The sequence below is a fragment of the Dendrobium catenatum genome, unplaced genomic scaffold, assembly GCF_001605985.2.
Source record: "Dendrobium catenatum unplaced genomic scaffold, ASM160598v2 fragScaff_scaffold_450, whole genome shotgun sequence".
Classification (NCBI taxonomy): domain Eukaryota; kingdom Viridiplantae; phylum Streptophyta; class Magnoliopsida; order Asparagales; family Orchidaceae; genus Dendrobium; species Dendrobium catenatum.
Window position 1 is genome coordinate 352,901 of NW_021318912.1, and position 23,024 is coordinate 375,924.

Consider the following 23,024-nt stretch of genomic DNA (forward strand, 5'->3'; position numbering starts at 1 on the left):
ATGGCTAACTGAATATGTAATGGACATCAATTTAATATTGTAAACTTTCTGTCTATGATTAATGTCTTTATGATTCTGTTGCTTTTCTTTGCTAGCAAAGCACACTACCTTTCATTTTTGCCTTTGCTCAATTTGGTGTCATCTCCAAATATCTATTGGATTGCAACAATGCTTAATGTGATTGGATTAGTTTGTTGACCTTCATAAGTACTTTGTGGGCCAATTAGATTTATGAATGCATAAAATAAGTTGAAATGGGTCCAAATATTCTCTAAACAAGTGAACCAATCTTTGACTAGTTAGTTTAGTCATCTTCCTGCTAACGTGAGGAAGGTCTTGGGCAACAATGACAAAGCAATGCAGCCAATCACCTTTTTGCCGCTAGTCCCCAAAGTTTGGTGAGGATCATATCACAGTGCATTTAGATAATGCTTGAAACTTTGAATTTTCTTCAATTGATTGTTAATTTCATACTCCACCTTGTTGTGAGTTATATGATCAAAACATTTCTTTAGAGACAAGGAACAATTTCCTTATACTCTTCACAAACATTGGTACTTGTTTTTGTTAGTTTTCAATGCTAGACTTCATAGAAATTTTCACTTCGCAGAAAATTTTAAATCCTCATTAGGATTGCGATGGCAATGCTACCTCATGCATCACAAGATTTTCTGTAGTGACCTTAGGTAGAATGACAGCTAGTCAATTCCATTCACCTTATCATCCACCGCAAATTGTTGCTAGTTGCTTGATGAAGTTTGATTGGTTATGGGCCAATTGCACAGCCTTTGCTCGATAATAATTTGGCATGGATCTTAATGGTGCATGGTAAAAATCTTCACTATCTTATTTTTGATAAGCATCAAATGAAAAATCTTGTATACTTGATGATGTTTGATTGGCTATGGGGGTGAATTCATCGCTTTGTTTGATAATAAATTGGCATATATTTTAATCATGTATGTTGAAAGTCTCCCCTATCTATTTTAGATAAGCAGCAAATGAAAGATCAGGTATACTTGAGTCAACCCTAGACAAGTGTATAAATAGACCTTCAATTTAATTCATAGTGTACTTACAATTGCCAAGCTTTGGAGAAGAATCTATATTCATGAAGCACTTACAAGGCTATAATGAAAACTTAGCCAATGATTTCAGCATCTTTTGTCATCATTGGTTGTATGCATGTTAAGAGCTTATCATCATTGTCTTCACTGCTTGTACAATGCTAGCATTAGGGCTGCAAATGAGCCGAGCCGATCCGAGCCGAGCTTTAGCCTGTTCGAGTTCAAGCTCGTTTGTCAAAACCATGTTCAAGCTCGGGTTGAAGCTCATCGAGCTTTTTGGACAGGTGTTCGAACTCGTTTAAAATGACTATGTTCGAACTCGGCTCATGTTCAAATTTGAGCTCGTTTAATTTCATGCTCGACGAGCATCTTATCGAGCGGCTCGTTTATAACGAGAAACGAGCGGAACACAAACTACAAAATATTTTTTTAATAATTAACATCAAACTGAGCAGCACAACGTCCTGACAATTTAAATCCTCCCAACCCACCAGCTTCCCGCATTTATGCACTTTGCCTTCAGATGTCTTTGTTTTTATAAAGCAAAAGTATTTCATTATAGCCGGTGTGGGACTAAACGCTGACATCATTTTCCTTTTTTTTTTTTTAGTTTGTTGATGCCACGGAGGAGAGAGAAAGGGCGGGCGGGTCCGACGGGAATTTAAAAACAAAATTTTCTTTTTTTGGTTATGAGCGAGAATTGAGACTTAGGCGGGTGTTTAATAAAATTTTTATATTTAATAAAATTTTTAGTAGATGATTTAATAAAAATATTTCTAATTAGTTAGATTAGTAAAAATATAAGTTAAAAATATGTCTAATGAAAACAATTAAAGTTTAAAAAATTAAATTAGTAAATATAAATTATTAAATGAGTATATTTAATAGTATATATTTTTAAAATTCTAATGAAGCTCTAATCGAGCTTCTTAGTCGAGCTCTAATCGAGCTTGTTCACGAGCTTCTAAGCGAGACTATTCATAAACATAAATGAACTGAACGACACGTTGTTCAAGCTCGTTCATTTAGCTATCGAGTATTTATCAAGAGTGTTCAAACTCGTTTGTTTATTTTATCAAGCGAACATGAACGAGCCCTTATCAAGCTGAGCCACGAGTAGCACGTCGAATGCTCGGTTCATTTGCAGCCCTAGCCAGCATCACTGTTTTCCCTATCAATATTATTGCCTTCAGGACTATTACAATCGCCAACCTTAGGCCAACTGCTACCTGACTTCAGGTTTTTGTTCCTGCCACTTTTGAGCCTATCGTTATCATTAACTTTGGTCCTATTGCAATCATGGCACTAAGGTTCATTGTAAATTCCTCTTTCTTTATGCTTATCATTATTGCCACTGTCTGGTCCATTGGAACCATTACACCAAGGTTCACATTGGGATGTCCTTCTATCACTATCACTTCTTTTGAGCATACCACCTTCGAATCAATCGCAATTATTCCACCTAGGTCAACTATAGTTGCTACTTTTGGGCTTGCAGCCATGATCACCTTTGAGCTCGACTTTTTCTTCTTCTTATGACCTTTTGCAATCTTCTACTTTAAATTCAATCTAACTGCTAACTTTGGGTTTGTTGTTGTCTCCACGCATGAGCTTGCCACAATTGTTTCCCTGAGTTTCATCGTTGCCTCCACTTTGTGGCTTCTCATCGTCATTGCCTTTAGGTGTACAATAATTACCTCTCTTAGGTTTTGATATTATTGCTTCTCCATTATCACCATCCTAATTTTATTGTCAGTTGAGTGCCCGACACTACAACTTCTACTCTTTTAACAATAACATTGATTGATTGATGTGGCTTTGTATCTACATTATATGTCATTATTACCACCAATCTGTGATTCACACTATTATTGCAGCCATTGCAGATTGAATCTCCTTTGATACATTATCACGACAAAACTTTATTATAATTATTTAGGTGGTAAACTTATGGTTTCATATTTTATTAATAGTCTAGCTTCACTTATGATTTCATAGGACCTAGCTCAGGTGATGGTAGCTTGTTTTGTTTTAGATGGAATTCTTGTAGAAATTTCTATCCGTGCCTTGGTATCCCAGTAGATTAGATAGAAATCAAATAAACCTCTAAAATATGATTTTTAAGGAATTCAAATGAGGATTTTCTTAATATCATGGTGATCATTTGGAAATTTTATCATCTAATTACTTTAATATCATGGTGACTATTTGGAAATTTTATCATCTAATTACTTTAATAATTTAATTTATATAGTTAAAAAAAAAACTTTTTCTCCAATTTGTTTAATACCCTTAAAACATATTGTTTATGAAGCTTCTAATGAAGTCATCCTTCATTTTAAATTTGAAAATCTATACATTTATATAAACAAAAATATCAAATTATCTACATGGTTTCTTATTTTAACTCTCATATAATTTCCTATTTTATCCATCTTAATTTTACTTTCAACTTTTAATGTTTTTGTTTAGTTTATGAAGACATGATGATACAAGTAAATAAAATGCTTGAATAAACTTACCTCTAAAATTTTAATTTTTAAGCTGTGTGTGTTAGAGCAGTTTCATTCTTAACTCTGTACTACCATCTGGCATGGATTTTTTTTGTTAATTCTATGCTATGCTGTACGAAATAAATTCATTTCTCTCATAGAAATGGACACGCTACACTACAATCATGTTTACCATAAAGCCTTTCAATCTGCCAACAATGTTAGTCCCCATTGTTGTATATTATTATGGAAGGTGTGGATGTGCTAGAGGGCTTTTGGTTGAGTTTTATTAGATCAGCATTTTTCTGTGGAAGGTTTTTGACAAGCAACGCTAACGCAACACATTACAAAGTAAGGCTCTGTTTGTCTGCTTAAAAAGCTATCTAGTTGATATTTCATTTGCAAATTATGACTTGTTTTGCGTGGTATGGACGTAGATAAGTTAATAATGCATTTGAACCTTTTAGTTTCTTTTGAAGCCCTTATGTTTTGACTCGCCTTGTTTAATATATTTTGATTTTACATCTTTATCTTCTGCTCATAATCTTTGGATGATTATTTTGTATCTGCCAGTCGTTTTAAAACATACAATTTACTTTCTATAAACATCAAAATTTGGATTTTTTTTGCTATTATGTCTCATTTTTTGTGTAATAGAAGCAACACTTGACATACTTATCTATTTTGCATACCTCTGAGATATATAGAGAAAATTTATTTCGCTCCCTACAAATTACGTCAGTGTGGAAATATATCGTTCATGTCCTTGTTCCTCTTGTTTTTATGAAGTGTTTTGGGAGTACAAAGATGTGCAAGCACTTTCAACATTCAAAAACCATTTTCATTGACAGACTTTTGACCTTTAGGAATTACAAATTGGGATGCAATTAATAGCTTCTGGCCATGTTATTGTATCTCTAGAAGGATCTTTGTGCTAGCCACTTAGGAGTTTGAAATCATGCATTTGGCTATAAGAACTGCTAACAAATTATTACAAAAATCTCAGGCAAAACATGTATCTGCTGTTCTTTATTAATTCTTCTACTGTTAGCTCAAATTATCTTTTTTCAATGATTCATATAGTTATGTGGTCATCTTAGTTACCTACGAAATCATGATATGGTTGGATGAACAGTTTATAGGTTATTGTTCGCCTAACTTGTCTAATTGGCCTTCCAGGAAGCTAGAGAGATTGTACTCACTCAGGCTAGTTATTTCACAAAACCAGAAATCATCTTGAAATGTAAAGAGGTAAAATTTTTATTGTTTTTCTTTTAATGGTTCCTTTGTTGCATCCCTTCTACACAAACCCTCTACCCGTCTTATTTCTTCTTTGTTTCTTTGACTTGTGAAAGATATCATTGGTTAATACTGATTTAGTTTATTACAGCATGAAATCTCTTGCTTTTATTATTCACACTTTCAAATCCAAGTTATATTACTTGATGCTCAAGTGCCCTGAGGAAAGTTGTTTGTTTGTGATACAGCCTAATTTAGCCTAATAATGATAAAGTTTTAATTAACCTGCAACCTTCAAACTACATTTGCATGTTTTCTGGAGAGTTTGCTAACCACCCTTTTCAATTGCAAATTTTCTTTTATTTGACCTCAGATAATCTGCTTAAAGGTGTTTTAAGATGAAATTTATATTCTTGGTTAACTTCTGTGTGTTTCTGTTCTTAAAGGCAATACGAAGGCGCCTTAGGGCTATTAATGAATCTCGTGCACAAAAGAGGAAGGTATGCCATTTCATTAAACATTCTATATTTTTGCTTGCTTTTTTAACTTTAAAGTATTATATCATTTAATTTATAGTTTTTCTTTTTTTCATAGCGTTAGAAAACTATTAATTTTTTATTCCGGAGTTTAACATTTCTATTTCTGACTGCAATAGGCTGGTCAAGTTTATGGAGTGCCGCTCACTGGCCATCTATTGATAAAATCAGGATCTTTTCCTGAGCAAAAGCCCTCAAGTGAAGACTTCCGCAAGAAATGGATAGAGGTGTGCTATTGTGGTCTAATCCTCTTTATATTGCTTTTATTCATGGTTTCAATGAACTTGATTTATTAGATGTGGTTTGGAAGCTATTGCTTTACTTTTTTTTCCTGGTCTTCTTTTTTCTAAAATATTCGGATTGATATTCTTTTTTGTATTTTTTAGCATCATTTTATGCTTTTTGTTGTTACTGGTCAATATTTCAATATGTTATGCATTTCACTTAGGGTTTGAAGATTCCCCATGGAACTAGGATGATGCAATAAACATATAACACGGAAAGGAATAGAGATTCATGGATTCCAGGCCACTAAATGTTCATCTCTTTATATATAAACTTATAAAGGGATGAAATTGAACAAAAAAAATGAAATGTTGATTAAATTCGTAGAAATCAATGCTAAATATGAACCACAAAATTAGAAAGCTATTAGATTTTTATGCTACCAATTGAGATCTCAATTTTAGTCAATTTGACCAAATCAAAACTCTTGCATTGCTAATCTCAAAATAATATAGAAGAAAATATGTAAAAGTAGGGTGTTCATCAAAGTGTAAAAGATCCTCATGATAATACAAGGAGATGGCTTCCCGTATTTTTAGGTAGTTGTACTTTTACCCCACTTGGAAGGAATCCCCTATCCCACATACACAAGATCAAAAAATGAAATTTCAAATTTTATGAAGTAAAATTTAATTCGCAATAAATACCTTATAATAAATATATATAATCATCTCAATTCTCTAATGTCACTGATCACGGTACATCTCAACGAGCACTTGTGGTTTTTAGCAGTTGGAACAATCTTAAAAATAGTTTTTTTGGGGGCTGCTTGAAATTTACATTTTGTAGCACAATGATCCATTATGGGCTCAATATGCGGAATCACCTAGGTATCACGTCTGTTGCAGAAATTGAATAATTCCAAATTTGCTTCTCATACATTGCTATGGGGAATATTGGATAAACTTATTCATAAAACAAAAATTATTCATAGTGGAGATTAACATCATTTCTTGGAAGTAGCTCCTTGAAATACGAAATACTCAGCATATCAATTATCACGTTACTACTAAAAAAAATTGCTATCTAATAGAAAATCACAACATGATATCATATTCACCTAACCACATCATCACAAATATATCCAAAAATATCTAAAATTAAAAATTATCAGATAAATTAAACCTGCTAATGATAAATTTACTTCGATTAGTTTTTGATTGACTTTTTACCCACTTATAAAATGTAGATATCCATCAAGTCTACCTAGCTTGAACAAATTTGGCTTTGACAAATTTAATATTTGGTATTAATCTAGGGAATTTGGATTGAAATTGTATTCTTCTTGCAATATGTTCCATGAATTATTGCAAACATGTTTGTTATGCTAGTACACATGATATCTTGAAATTGACACCATTCTGTCATCTAGAGTAGGTAGCTTCAAGAATAAGATGTAAGGTTTGTCTTGATGAGTGTTGGATGCAAAATTGCAAATTCACAAGGAGGATGTAGAAAGATGCAAAAATCGAAGAAATTGATAATAGGTTTGTGAAACATGGCCAAATCAATGAAATTGACAGCTTTATTAATGTCATTTTTTTTTTTATATTTCTAATCTATAAGTGTTAGTTCCATGATATTACCAAATTTTCAAGCTGCATTTCAAAGTTTCCCAAAGGAAGGCTTTCTAATTCAATTACATGATTATTTTATCACTCGATTTAAACTCCACATTTCCTATTTACGCCATTAAAAAATTATAATTGTCATAATTAATAATTCCTATTTTATGAATATCCTCACAGAAGTAAGGCAAACTATGCAAATAAAATGGACCCAGTAATGAAAATGCTAAAAGGCTAATAGACATCCTAAAGGATGCTTCTATGACCTAGCTTATTTCAAGAAGGTGAAATGGTAAAAAAGTGGAAAATAAATAAACTGCATAAATATAATACGATCCTCCTAAAATAAATTAAACCAAATGTTTTAAATGTTAGTTGTGATGAATTATGCCCTATTATAATTGGCTAGATAGAAGGAGATTTAAATTTCAGTATTGTTTTATGGCATTCTTTATTAATAAATTCCTTAAAATATTAACTCAATCTAACTCTCTCGATGATGCTCCTTTGATGAGCTGTTATAATGAAACACTAAAAATAGAAAATAAAGTCAACATCAGTATGATCATCAATTGTAAGAATATTATAAATAAAGAAATTGCCAAAAGTTGCGTGATTGAGTTGCTCATTTGAATCATCAAGTATATTAAATAATGATTTGTTCAATTTCATATGCGGGTATTGTTTCAATCTCTATTAGAAGTTAATGTTCAAATATGACTCCAATTATCAGTCTAGATCAATTACGGATTCATGTAATGAATATGATCTATTGTAGATGCAGATTCATATGTAATAGCATTAGATATAGGCTCATAATATAATTGCAAATAATTTTCTATTAGTATCACTTCTCTATTTATTATTCTTAATTTTATCACACATCAGTCTTAGCATTATCACATTTAACTTGACTATTAGTGACCGCTCATTCCTACCCTTATATTATGCATTCAAATTGCAATTCTATAAATTTAAGTCTTTGTAATATTTTCTTGTAGCTAGTACTCCTAATTTAATTTTTTATTTCTATTTAGTCTTGATTTTAGAAGTTATACCATTACCCTATTTCATATCTTTATTCTTTTGCAAAATGAATCCAATATGCTTTACCCTATCACATATGAACTTATCTCGGAAGAACTTACAATAAATTAATTACAAACTAAATCTATGTAATTTCCATCTATCTTTTTATCATGTTTATTTATAATTGTGTGCTGCTTTTTGTGTATAGATGTAATTCCTTGGTATTTGTGGTTTCATTTTTTATGAATAAGAGAAATTAGTAGTTGCTATTACTCTGAAAGAAATTTGTTAAAATAGATGATTAGAAAAGGAACAAAATAGCCTCTTGACTCTTGTGAAGGACCCAAATGGTCACCAATTGTATTTAAGGATCATTTTGGTCACTTAAGTCTTTAAAAATGAATCAAAATAGTCCCATGGTGAGACTATTTTGGTTCATCTTTAAAGAGTTGGGGGATCAAAATAGTTTTTTAATATAGCTGGGGACTATTTTAATCTTTTATAAAGAGTTAGGGGACCATTGTGGTCCTTTTATCATAGATGACCTTACTTTTACTCTCCGATGTTTAGTTAGTACATAGAGTATTTGAAGTGAAAGACATCTTTCCCTGTTTGGATGTTCTCTGGAGTATAACTGACAGGATTTTCTGTATTTTCATAATTTTCATATGAAATATATTTATTCATGGACGTTTTGATGGTAATTTTAGTAGTCCTGCTAATTATGGCCATGAATAAGATCCCATTTAGCACATTTTTATCCTTTCAATTTTTTCTTATGGCATGATGTAGTTTTTCTCCTTAGACCTAATTCACTTATTCACATATCGAAATTCTTTCAAACATAGAGCTTCTCTTAAGACTTGAAGATATATGCTGATAATGGCTTGTCTGTGTTGGTTGATCGCCTTTTCCTTCACAGGCCCTATCATTGCATACTAAACGGCTGAGGTCTTTAGCTGATCATGTTCCACATGGGTACAGAAGAAAGTCCCTTTTTGATGTTCTTATTCGTCATAATGTCCCATTGCTAAGAGCAACATGGTTTATTAAAGTGACTTATCTAAACCAGGTATGTAGCTTTTTGTGAAACTGTGTTTTCTCTGGTTTAGGTTAGATTTCAGTTGTTATATGCTTTAGGATCAATAATTTCTTATTTAATGTTTATATAATATATATTTCTCTCTCTATATATTTATATTGAATATAGATTCGGCCAGCCTCTACAAGCATTTCATCTGGTGCACAAGATAAAGCTCACTTAAGTCGTACTGAATTGTGGACAAAGGATGTTGTTGAGTATTTGCAGCAACTCTTGGATGAATATCTCTCCAAGGAAGGATCTGTTGCTCCTGCTTCTAGCAGGGATCAATCATCTCCAAGTCTATTATCTGGTTCAGCACAAAAGGTTGACTCTGGTGGTGCGGCATCTGACGTTGAGGAGCCTTCTTTTTCATCTAAGTGGTGGTATATGGTACATCTTCTGCATTGGAACTACTCAGAAGGGCTTATACTTTCATCAGTTGTGGTCGAGTGGGTACTTAATCAACTTCAGGTGATGTTTTTCTTCCTGGCTTGGTAATAATGCCTTGAAATCTCCTGGCCCTAATTATTGTTAATTCAATGCTAGCAGGAAAAGGATTCGGCTGATGCCTATGAGTTGTTGTTGCCAATTGTTTATGAGATCATCGATATTATTGCCCTGTCACAAACTTATACACGCGGATTAGTGGATATAGCTCTTCGATCAATAAATGACCTTTCTCTGGGTGGTTCTAATTTGGTAGAATCTACAAGAAAGTCATCCATTTCCTCTGCTTTTGTTGAGATACTTCGGTACCTTATACTTGCTGTACCTGATAGTTTCGTTGCATTGGATTGCTTTCCTTTGCCGGCATGTGTGGTTCCTGATATATATTCAGCACATAGAGCTTTAAAGGTAACTAAAGATATAGATTGCCTTCAAACTGGTAAACGAGATGCTCATCTTCGTTGCATGTCATTTGGATATGCTGTGTTGTCAATCCAAAAACGTGCATCAAATCTTGCAAATACTGCGAACCCTGGTTTTCAAGGTCAGGGTGCTGGTAAAATTGTACAACTGTTAGATAAAGCTTTTATTTTGGGTGATGCAAGATTAGCATATGGTGCTCTCTTTGAGGATTTCTCTGATTCGCCTATTGAAGAAAAATGGATGGCGGAGGTCAGTCCATCTCTGCGGTCTTCTCTAAAATGGATTGGGAGTGTTGATCTGTCTTTTATTTGTTCAGTATTTTTCATTTGCGAGTGGGCAACTTGTGGTTATAGGAATTATCGAACAAGTACTCTGGAGAATCATAAATTCACTGGTGTAAAAGATTTTTCTAGAGTATATGCTGCAGTTTTCTTGTTAAAGCATAAGATGGAACAAGTTTGTGTCTCCTCGCAGTCTAGAAATGCCAATTTATTGGGTTCAACTGGGAAGGCCGTCTCTCTTCCTGAAAATCTTCCTAGTATGGTTTCTTTTGAAAATTCTTTTCTTGATAACAAAAACATGGATCATGGCAAGAACGGTGTGGATATTTTTCAAAGTCCTGGTCCACTGCATGATATAATTGTCTGTTGGCTAGATCAACATGAAATTGGAAAGGGTGGAGGATTTAAGCATCTTCAAGTTCTCATCTTAGAATTTATTAGGAATGGCATATTTTATCCTCCTGCATATGTGAGGCACCTAATAGTCAGTGGGATAATGGACAGAAATGAAACTTCATTTGATTTGGAAAGAAGAAAAAGGCATAATAGAATTTTGAAGCAGCTTCCTGGTGCCTGTTTATTTGAGGTTCTAGAAGAGTCAAAAGTTATAGAGATTGCATTCCTGAATGCAGCTGTTCAGGTTTACTCAAATGAGCGTCAACTGGTTCTTCATGGATCTTTTGGTCATTCTAGTCGCCTGGTTAACAAGCATGAAAGTTATGCACCCTTTTATCTTCGGAAGCATAAGGATCTATCATTTGCTTCTAAGGAAGGTTCCTCAACTATGTTATTGGAGAGCAGTCGGAACTCCAATATAGCATTGCATTCTAGGCCATCCATCAATTCTAAGGTGAAGGACCAAATTGCCGAGCTGAAGGTTTTGATTTCAACTTTACTCCGGTTTCCATATTCTTGTTCTTCACAAATTGAAACACAAGTTGATGAATCTCCTGGCAGTCTAAAGAGACTTTTAGGATCATCTGGTATCAGATTTGATTCTCCAGAAGGGATCCCTACTTGTGAAGATTGTAGGGAAGCAAAGAGGCAAAAGGTAACGGATGAAAGGAGTTCTTCCCATCAGGCCATTGCTTCAAATCAGTCAGATGATGAAGACACTTGGTGGGTGAGAAAGGGTCCCAAATCTGTAGAATCCATGAAAGTTGAACCAGCTAATAAGTTGACTAAACATATTTCAAGGGGCAGGCAAAAGACAGTCCGAAAAATGCAGAGCCTTGCACAGTTAGCGGCAGCTAGGATCGAGAGTAGCCAGGGTGCTTCAACTAGTCATGTGTGTGATAACAAGATGAGCTGCCCACACCACAGATCTGTTATTGATGGCAAAGTTCCCAAAGATGCTGTCAGGTTGAAGACTGTTCATCTGAGTGACATTGGGAAGACTATAAAACAACTTAGGTTACTTGAGAAAAGATCCATCTCTATATGGCTGTCAACATCAATCAGACAACTGGTCGATGGAAGTGAAAAGACCGTTTCCAAACCAAGCAATGGTAATGGTTCCTTTTCCACAGCACTAGAAGATAGGAATGCTGTACGATGGAAACTAGGTGAGGAGGAGTTGTCTACCATCTTGTTTATTTTAGATATTTCTTCTGACTTAATATTGGCTGTGAGGCTGCTTATATGGCTCCTAACAAAGTCATTATGTGGGCAAAACAATAACGGTCATGTCGGGAGAAATATTATGATGCTAAATAAAAGTAGGGAAAACCATGTTTGTCAAGTTGGCGAGGCATTCTTACTATCAGCCCTTCAAAGGTATTTGGTTCCCCTATATGGCTTATTCTTTTATTATTTTGTGTGCTGTGGATGATGTTGAATCTCCATCTCTCTTATTAATTATTAATTTTTTTAACATGTTTGCAAGTTTTTGGATGACATTATTTCGATCATGCTTGACTGTATAAGGTTGATGACGAAATTATATCTTGTCTAATGCATTCTTTATTAATTGTCAAGTTGTAGAGGCTCGAGTTTAGTTTTGTATATACTTTCATGTTGTTCATTGAATACAACCAGCAGCTGTACAAGACTTATCCCATTTTAAATGGAGTGACCATTGCAAACTAGTATAATACTAATGATATTTCATCAAAGATAGTTGCCAAACTCTGGAGTGACCATAAAAGCTAATAAGCACACTATTTCATGGAATTGCTGTTCAACTGTAACGAAGATGAGCATGCCTTAATATTTTGGATATTTGGGAAGAGATGGACTGTAAGGAGGGAGAAGTGAGAGCATGTGGGAGGCAAATGATGCTTGTGCAGCTCTTAGATTCATCTCGACCACAATCACATGTGTTTGGCGTAGTAGGTCTTTACTTTGCAACCCTTATAATGGCTTCACTTACAGTGCTCTCTATCGAGAACTTCGATGGGCCCATCAATTAAACCCTCCTTTGGAGAAGTTGTTCCTCTTAACCTTTGTCTCCTTGCCACCTCCATTATAACCTTGATGCTTATTGTTGTATCACTGGATAGACTTTTTCCACATTGCAAGATTTGGATAGATTCTGCTGATCTTGTTGTCGAGGTTAAAATTTGATTATGGAAAGCAATATTGTATTTAACGAGATGTTGGTGAGGATGATGAGAGAGATGAGTTGGCAATGGAGATATTTTCTATTGAAATTAAAGAGCTTAACCTAGTTGAATTTTCTAATTGATTCTGCTACTTCAAGAAGTTATATTGATTTTTTTTCAACTTCATTTGATGAGAATTTGATTTAATAGGCCTATCATTTTTAGAATGGAGATTAATTTGAAATATGATAAGCCTATTTGTGCGATCTAATGCGATGTCTAAACCTATGTTGGTGTACAAGTAAAAGTAGAAGTATTGTTGTGCATGTGTATGCATAATGTGAAGCACAAATCAATTTTATTGCTTTGATGCGTAATGCATATTCTTCACTTTACTGAAGGTCTTATCTAATATACCCTAATTTTTAACAATAACAAAATACTACAAGGTATTAAAAAATATTTGAAAACCTTGATGGCACACAAAAAAAAAAGACTTTAGATGTCAATAAAATATTAAAAGTAATGTGCAATACAAGATACTAAGCAAGTATATTTTCTACAATGAGAGACATAAGAGGTCTGATGTGTACCTTTAAAAATTCGTGAGTTCATCATTGTTAAATTCCTGAAGAAATAAAGAAATTTTTATGCTAAAAAATAATGAGGGCATTTTCACATTGGAAAAGGTTGAAGCTCCATCCATAGGGGAAAGCCCATGGAGCAAGAGAAATTGCAATACTATAGGAAAGAGCACAGAAAAGTTTGAGGATCTGTGCAAGTGCGGAAACAAATTATTGAAGGTGGAGGAAGAATGCACCTTTGGTCATTAGTGGGAAGAACGGGAAAGATCAAAGCGGTAGAACACTGTAAAAGGAGAAGGAGAAAAAACAATATGCGAAATGAAATAAATAGCCATAGACACATCAACACATCATGATAGATTACAGGTAAATGTTGATGGGGTGAGCAGGTGAAGTATGAACACTTGCTCGACTGCTAGTGGGATAAGTAGGGATGATCAAAGAAGTCAAACACCACTCAGAGAAATGAAGGGAAAAAAATCATATAGGATGGGCACATGGTGACGAGAATGGGTATTTATCATAAAACACTACTTAAAGGATGAAATCGAATTGGAGAAAATCAGGTAATCCCATTTTGATGGGCGGGTGCTTTGCAATTTGCACGATGAATTTGTTCTGCACTACGATATCTTCTTACACTTCAGATCCCATTCAAAGCAAAAAATGATCGCCTTGCACGGTTGCACCACATTGCTCTTGATGCATGCGCTCTAATGCATTTCTAATAAGGTTGTGCTGATGTAATTGTTAGGATAGTGTGGATGACAAAATCTTTTGACTTATTGCTAGCTAGCTGCAATGCTGAGATGTGCGTGCAAAAATTTTGGATAAGTGAGCTGGCTTAGATAATGCTTGCTTCAATAAAAGGCCAATGGAGCTCTTTTAGCAACCCTACCTAGGGAAGGAAACATCTGAAGAAGGTTCTTCCAGGATAGTAAATTGGCTTTCTGTATTGAGGGGGTCTCTTATCTTTATCATTTATGTTGATTTCCTCGTTGAAAACCTATATAGTTATCTATTGATGTGTGGATTACAGAGTTGCAAGAACTGTATTTCGATTTTTTTTTTTATTGATAGGGTTGGGTTTAATTTTCTTACAAACGATGGATAAGATTGCAGGTTGTTTTTATCAAATTTATGTCTGAAGTTTTGTTTCCCTAAACTTGCATAAATGATTGCAGATATGAGAATGTGATTGTGGCAACGGATATGTTGCCTGAACTCTTAAATGAAGCAATGCATAGAGCGATGGCCACTCTGACACCCAGTGGAAGGGCTTCCTGTTCAGCTGCTTTTGTGTACAGTAGAAATTTGCTAAAGAAGTACAGAGATGTCTCTAGTGTTATTAGATGGGAAAAAAATTTTAAATCTACTTGTGATCAGAGGTTCCTTGCAGAACTTGATACTGGTCGCATGCTTGATGGAGATTTAGGTTTCTCTGCTGGAGTTCCTGGAGGAATCAGTGATTTCGATGAATATATCCGCCAAAAGATTACTGTGAGAGTTTCTCGAACTGGATCAAGCATGAAAGACATAGTGCAAAGGCATGTTGAGGAAGCTATGCATTACTTCTATGGAAAAGAGAGAAAGCCTTTTGCTACAGTTAATGCTAATTCTAAAAACTTCACTGAAAAGTGGGATGATGCTTATCAAGTGGCACATGAGATTGTTACTGGACTAATTGATTGCATTCGGCAGAATGGTGGTGCAACTTTTGAAGGAGATCCATCCATATTGGCTTCTGCTGTTTCATCGATTGTTGGCAATGTAGGCCCATCTGTAGTTAAAGTACCGGATTTTATGAACTGCAACTACCAAAATCTTTCTTCCTCCTCTACATCATTTAATTGTGTTCGTTATATTTTATACATACATATAATATCACTTTGTTTGCTTAAAGAAGCACTTGGAGAGCGTTTCAGTCGTATATTTGAGGTAGCTTTGGCTGCTGAAGCTTCTGCAGCTATTTCAGGATCATTATCTTCTGTAAAGTCTCATCGAAATCCATATCAACAGTCTTCTGAAGCCCATGATATTAGTCCAAACCATTCCAATGAGATATTGAACAATTCCGCTAATGTTGTGGGTTTAAGGGTTGCAAAGGCTACCGCTGCTATATCTGCACTTATTCTCGGGGTTATTGTTCATGGGGCTGCTAACTTAGAAAGAATGGTAACAGTTTTTAAACTGAAAGAGGGTCTGGATGTCCTTCAGTTCATTAGAAGTGCTAGATCCAGCTCAAATGGGATGTCCCGCTCTTTTGGAAATTTCAAACTGGAACCTAGTGTTGAAGTTCTTGCACATTGGTTTCGTCTACTCGTAGGAAACGCTGGAACAGTTTGTGACGGATTGGTCTTAGAAATCCTTGGTGAGTCCTACATAATTGCTCTATCTAGGATGCAGCGAATGCTTCCTCTAAATTTGGTTCTCCCACCTGTATATTCAATATTTGCTATGGTTATTTGGAGACCCTATATTCTCAACAGTAACATTGCAACTCGTGAAGAAATTCACCTCTATAATAACTTATCATGGACAATTAATGAAGTTATCCGGCACCAGCCATTTCGTGATTTATGTTTCCAGAATACTCATGCTTTTTACGATATATTAGCAACTGATATAGGTGATTCTGAGTTTGCTGCAATGCTTGAGCTACATAATCCGGATAAACAGTTGAAAACAAGGGCATTTGTTCCTCTTAGAGCAAGACTTCTTCTGAATGCTCTTATTGACTGTAAAATGCCTCCCAATTCATTCATTCAAGAGGATGGATCTTTGATTTCAGAGTCCAATGAACCAATGACATTTTCTGAGATGGAACAGAACCTTTTGAATCAGCTTGTGCATGTTTTGGATACCTTGCAACCTGCAAAGTTCCATTGGCAGTGGGTTGAGTTGAGACTTCTTTTGAACGAAAAAGCTCTTCTTGAGAAAATAGACATGAAGGACATGTCTCTTGTAGAGGCCATTAGATCACTGTCACCAAATGCTGATAATTTTGCTGTTTCTGAAAGTGACAAGTTTTTGTCTGAAATTATCCTGACAAGAATTCTTGTAAGGCCTGATGCAGCTCCTCTTTATGCTGAAATTGTCCATCTCCTTGGAAGATCACTCGAGGAGTCACTTGTGATGGACATCAAATGGATTTTAGCTGGCAGTGATGTCTTGTTGGGACGCAAATCCATCAGGCAGCAGCTTGTTTCAGTTGCTCAGCGGAATGGCCTCTCAATCAAAACCCTTTCCTGGAGGCCATGGGGTTGGTCAAACATTATGGCAGATGTTACTTCAAATAAAGGTGACAAGAACAAATTGGATATGGTTACCATTGAAGAAGGGGAAGTTGTTGATGATAGCAGTGATGGTAAAAGGTCTAGCAAGATGAACTTTTCCACAATTGATGCTGACATCATCACCTCTAGTCAGCATTTTCTAATCGAGAAAGCAATTGCTGAATTAATACTTCCTTGTATAGACAGGAGTTCTACGGATCTATGCAATTCATTTGCTGTTGAGTTGATAAAACAGATGAATATGATTGATCAGCAGATAAATATGTTCACTCGCGGTGTTAATAAGCAGGCTGGTGTAGGCCCTCCAGGGGTTGATGTTTCTTCAAATAAGGGTAGCAGTCGCAAAAGTATGCGAGGCGGAAGCCCTGGGTTGGGTAGGCGAGCCATAACGGTAGCTGATAGCTCTCCTCCATCTGCAGCAGCACTGAAAGCATCCATATGGTTGCGGATGCAATTTTTAGTGAGATTACTACCTATTGTTTTTGCTGATAGGTGAATTTACACCTTCATTGCTTTTTTTTATGTTATTTCCTTATCTGTTTTGTTTATGATATTAGCTTCCAATATTTCTATATGTTTTTATTTATTTATTTTTTCAATATTTCTATATGTTTGTTTCATGGATATGAGGACTCATGGACTTGGGTCTACATGCTTGTTTGCCATTTTAGCAGTTTAGGTTGCATGACATTAATCATGTACGTCCAGGATTGTCAAAATGCACTGGTATAGACATACAGTTGTAGGCTATTTATCTTGCACGAGTAGCCTGATTATTTCTGATGTTTTTAAAGTTTTAGGAAAAAAAAAACTAAGTTATAGATTGTGCAGCTTTAGTAACAACTATTTGTTAACATCTTTCAGTTCTCCAAAAATGGGGTTTCTGATCATTACATCTTATGTGCTATGGAGTTCCATTTATTTCTGTGTATAGAAATGTAAATGAAGAATTTCCAACTTCGGCTGATTTTGACTTGGTATCTTTTGGGCTGCCATGACATTGACAAAGGAAGGATGGATGTAGAACGAAGCTTACATGCTTTGTAATGTGGGAGAGTTTGACTTGAATTAATTTCAATGCAAATGGGTGGATAATACTTTATTGATGTGGATTTTAGTTGCATCTACAATTTTAGCTTATGGTTTAAGTAATTTAAGATATGTTTATGATGCAATGCACAATCATCATAATGCTATTGTTGTTAGGTTTATTTTAAATATTTTAACAAATGGTCATGTCTGCTTTTTTATTCATGAAGATATTTTTTTTATTAAGATTTTTAACTCGGTTGATCTCTCTTGATGGTGGTGTTAAAAGTATTTTAAGGAAGTTGACTAATTCTCTCGCATCCCCTTTTGGTTCTCCAGTCTCTCCTCTCACCTTGAGCATCTCTATCTTGATCAAGTCTCTCCCTTGTACCTTTTCAATCCCTCTAGATTGATTTTTCTCTTTCTATTCATGGGCCAAGAATTAAACTTTTTTGTATTCTTTTGGTATAAGAATCAGAAAGAATTGTTCCAATTGTGGAACATAAGTATGAAAATTCTTTCTTATTTAGTTTTTAGTTGCTATCATTCATGTGGTTATTATATATTTTCGTGATTTTTCAAGTGCTTTACCTGAATTCCATTCATTCATCTTGGTTTTCATGCAAATCTCATTTTGATCACTCAGCTCATTTTTTTGTTTATTTTTTATTTTCTAATATTTTTTGGATGCATAACTTCATCTTCAGAAAAATAGGATCCATACAATTGAAATTGTGCCATATCCATGCCTCCCCACCCCGTTGCCAAATACTCATATTCATGTTCATTTCCTTCAAATCACTCCCCAATTTATCATAACTAAAATGTCTCCACAAAATTCTTGCTTCTAACATGACTCAACTCAACATAAGGGTACAAAATGAATACATAAAATAAAATGCAAAATAACTAAAAATATAAGCTCTGAATCGTGGCCGTCGATCTGTGATGCTTCCGGCGATACACCTGTTTGAACCTTGGATCGATGTCCTCATGAATTTCCTTCAAATCACTCCCCAATTTATCATAACTAAAATGTCTCCACAAAATTCTTGCTTCTTCAAATCCTAATCCTAAGCTTCCTAAAATTCTTATTATATCTAAATAATTGCTATATTTCCTTATATATAACAACAACAAGCCTTTATCCCACTATGTGGTTGAAAATCTTCCCTCTTTGATTCCTTCCAAAATTGCACCTCCCATCGTGTTTTAATTACGAATTTGCAATAGGTGCTTCTTTCTATAATAGTCATAGATATTTGCAAATTAGCCCATAACATAATTACTCTAATGATCAACTACGCTACATTCGAATCATATTATCATGTGAATTTAAAATATGATACTATTGTGATTATAATGATGCACAATATTGTCTTTATAGATTTCCTAGTTCATATTATGTTCTATTTACTGTGATTCCTATGATCACGAACCTTTAGTTAAAAGAAATGTATTAATTGTATTATTTATTTGTTAGACAATGTCATCTATGTGTAAATGATCTTGCATCCCATCATCCTTGTGACCATTACAATTACTTGAATTATGTTGAACGATCTCATCTCTCTCACACATCTTATTCTTATATAGATAATCTCCACACTTTGATTGATTCAATATATTGATGCGCAAGTTTAATTATTACGGTGCATACATGAGACACTCCTCATCTACACCACTAACCCCTTCAGTCCCACAAACCTTGCCTATGAGATGTCTTTAATTAGTCTTATAAGCTCCACCTAGCACATTAACACCACTAACTCTACTTGTTCAGCCTATCTATGTTGAGGAGATAGATTACTAGATATCTTTGCCCTAATTTGAAATCAATCTGATACTTAGATCTTGAGCATGATTTAATGTTGAGCTTGAGTTTGATCTGGTGCTTAAGCTTAGTTCTGACCGTGTCTGAGCTTATGTGGGAAATCATGCTAGAGCATAAGTCTAAACTAAATTGCCTACCCTTTCTACCTTTGCTCCATTGCACCTTAAGATGTGTTGGATGATGTTTTGAAGTTCTTTTTACGACTTTCTAACCCATCACAAATCCTACAGCTCGAGTTCTTGCGACCAATATTATCGCTGCCAAGCTAGCATAGTGTTCTTGCTCATGTTGTTTATTAGAGATATTTGCATGATGCATGGAAACTTTCGGATTTAAAGTTTCTAGACCATACACTACCGGAGTCACCTACAGAAACACAACTTTGTGATAATGGGCATTTGAATGCTACATCCTTCTGACTATATTGAAGGCTTTCTTCTTTGAGAAATATACCTTTAGTGAAGACTCTACTTTTTTTATTTGGAAGATCTCTCGTGCCATTTTCCATAGTTTTCTGGTTTCATCATTACTCTGAACCCACTATAAAATAAGGGTTCTATGTAAGAGCTTCTCTAGGAAAATTAAGATGGTGACTACATATTGAAAGCAAGGTGCTTAATCTGCTTGCACCCACTCTTTGTTCTCATTCTCTGTTGCCTCGCCTGAAGTTTCTCTCTCTCTCTCTCTCTCTCTCTCTTAATGTAGTGACTCTTTTCGTTTTCTCTTCTTTAATCTACCTAACCTAGACCAGTTCCTCTTCTTTTTCAAGGGTCCATCAAAATTCAGATGCTTTCACATCAACATTAATTTATCATTCATTTTAGATTTTGTCTATTTTTGTATTGCTGCAACTTTGAGTACACTTTCAGTACTACTTTTCTTTTTTGTAGTGATATGAAAGCTTTTTTTCAGGATACAAATATGGCCATATATGCTAGGGACACTTTTTTTTTTCATTTGATATGCTTTCTAACTTTTTATTTTTAATACTGTGGATGTTGAATTATCTTTTGCTGAGCTTACCTTGCTCCCATTTATAGGGTTGTTATTTGAACAGTTTCTCATAAAATGTTATGTTTTTTTCATAGAGAGGAGATTGTAGTTCTTATTAGGTTTACTACTGGATCTTTTTAAGTTCTCCATTGAATAATTTTTTACAATATTGCTAATTTGTTGCAGCTAATTTCAAATCATTGTTATGCGTTTTTGGGTTCTTGTCTTGGAAAGTTGCCTTGGTTTTAACCTTTTCTATTATTGATTTAAATGGAGCTTGAGCTTGACATGACATGGCATTAGGGTGATTTCTATTTCTTAGAGGATTTTAATTCTAACCTATAATCAGGTTGATATTTGATTGGTTGCACCAGACTAATCTTTGTTGAATATCCGCTTTGATTGTTTAGCTTGTCTAGGATTCTTGAATGAGTCTCTTATTCAACATTTTTGAAGTCCCAAGCACAATGCAATGTATGAGGGTTCCTTTTTATTACAATACACAAAGTAAAATGTTGTTTTTTTACTAATTAAACTGCTTTTAATGAAATTCTTGCGTACACATACTTTTAAGATGTGGAAATTTTATTTTTTGGGAGCTTAGAAAATCAAACTATTATAATTAGGAAAAACATGAATTGTGTTTTCTCTTTGGAATTGAATATTTATATGGACATTTTTTAATGATTTCCTTGCCGTGGTGCTGCCCTCCATACCTTTTCTTTTAAGTTGGAGCTTCTTTGCTTATTTGCTATACTTAGTTTTTGGTGAATATAGTTTCTTGAATGGTTTATGAGGGCAATTAAAAGCATAAGATCTGTCCAAGGCCTGTATTAGTAAGTATACCGGAAATAAACAATAGGGAATAAAAAACTAGAGTGAGGGGCCATTTAGTGAGTTTTTATTTTTGATATTCATGGGTTTTTATTTGCTTTGGTAACTTGGATTTTAGCCCTTCAACTTATTCCAAGTTGTTGTAATGTGTTTAGGTTTTAATATTCTTTTTTCTGTTTGTTTTCTTGTCAACACCAAATAATGGCTTAGTTGCTATCTGAGGACAAGAGATGACATCTCCATGTAAGACTTTCATTATTAAACTTAGCTTGTGCTCTTTTTCACCAAACTACATATAATACATAATCTAATAGAATTACCCATGCTTCTTTGAAAAAGGATGTTCTTGGAGTACCTTCCCCAAAAGATTGTAAGATTGTGATGAATCCTAGTTTGGCTGTAGCCCCTATTAATCTTGCAATATAATCCACAATTTTTTTGTAGTTATTTCATTAGAAACATGATCATATTTGTTCCATTATCTGAATATTAGTACAAACTTAGTCAAGTTAAAATGATTTGCATTTGAATTTACCATAAAGCTGAGATATGGATATGTTGTTTGATATGAACATGGTGACATGATAAAGAAAGATGCTACATTCTTAGACATGTGAATAGTTTACATATAACATCTTTAATAACTAGTAGTAGCATACACGATTTAAAATTGCACAATTGGGTATTAAGGTGTTTTCCATCCATGAGGCGAGGCGTATGCCTCAAGGCGTGTTTTGAGGCGCAAGCCTCAAAATCCCAAAATTGCGTAAAGTCAAAATGAAGATTTTTTTTAATATAATAAACAAATAGTGTTTTAAAGGATGGTATAAGAAATAAATTGTGTGAACTATAATTGAAATCCAAACATCATAATAATAAAACAATATAAAATATGGTTCAACTCAAAATTCTATCTTCCCCAATTTCCTACTCACCAATATTTAATTCAAAAAAGAATTAGTAATGCTATAGCAACTTAGAAGTCATCGGCGTTGTCATCACCGAGGGGGTCTTTGTTTGAATCATCGTCATAATGAATTGCTCTCTCCCCTACCTTATCACATATGTAGTCCAATCCCTCCCAATCTGCTTCTTCTTCATCTATATCAGTTATTTTCATCTTCTCTAAATATTTTTCACAACATAAAAATGCGTATTACTTTAAAGTAAATAAGATTCAATAAAAGAATTTTTTTATATACCTTCTTTGTTTTGTTCTTTTTGTGCTTGGATGGTGGTTTTTATATAGATGCTCTATTTCTATCATTATCAAAGAAATCAATATACAAATCTTCTTCTCGTAATTCAAATGGTGTTATCTCCACTTCATCATCTACAAATCACTCATCATCTGATGTCATTTCCTCACAAATCAAAGGGTTTTCGTCATCCTTCAACCCTTTCTTCAACTTCATTTCTTTAAATTTCTTATCATACATGATGTACACTAAGGAATTCAT

General features: G+C 34.3%; 1 protein-coding gene across 5 annotated transcripts in view; it reads left to right on the plus strand.

Moving 5' to 3' along the window:
* Window positions 1–23,024, plus strand: part of LOC110093533 (mediator of RNA polymerase II transcription subunit 12) — a 40,168-nt gene that overhangs the window by 10,841 nt on the left and 6,303 nt on the right. For 4 of the 5 annotated variants that reach the window (XM_020818441.2, XM_020818443.2, XM_028694304.1 and 1 more), the window contains 7 exons: window positions 4,739–4,810; window positions 5,245–5,298; window positions 5,454–5,561; window positions 9,139–9,288; window positions 9,427–9,771; window positions 9,850–12,227; window positions 14,763–17,366. In XM_020818441.2, the coding sequence (XP_020674100.1) occupies window positions 4,739–4,810; window positions 5,245–5,298; window positions 5,454–5,561; window positions 9,139–9,288; window positions 9,427–9,771; window positions 9,850–12,227; window positions 14,763–17,366 (5,711 nt within the window). The remainder of the gene's footprint in view (window positions 1–4,738; window positions 4,811–5,244; window positions 5,299–5,453; window positions 5,562–9,138; window positions 9,289–9,426; window positions 9,772–9,849; window positions 12,228–14,762; window positions 17,367–23,024) is intronic. The other variant, XM_020818445.2, reaches the window with a different exon arrangement.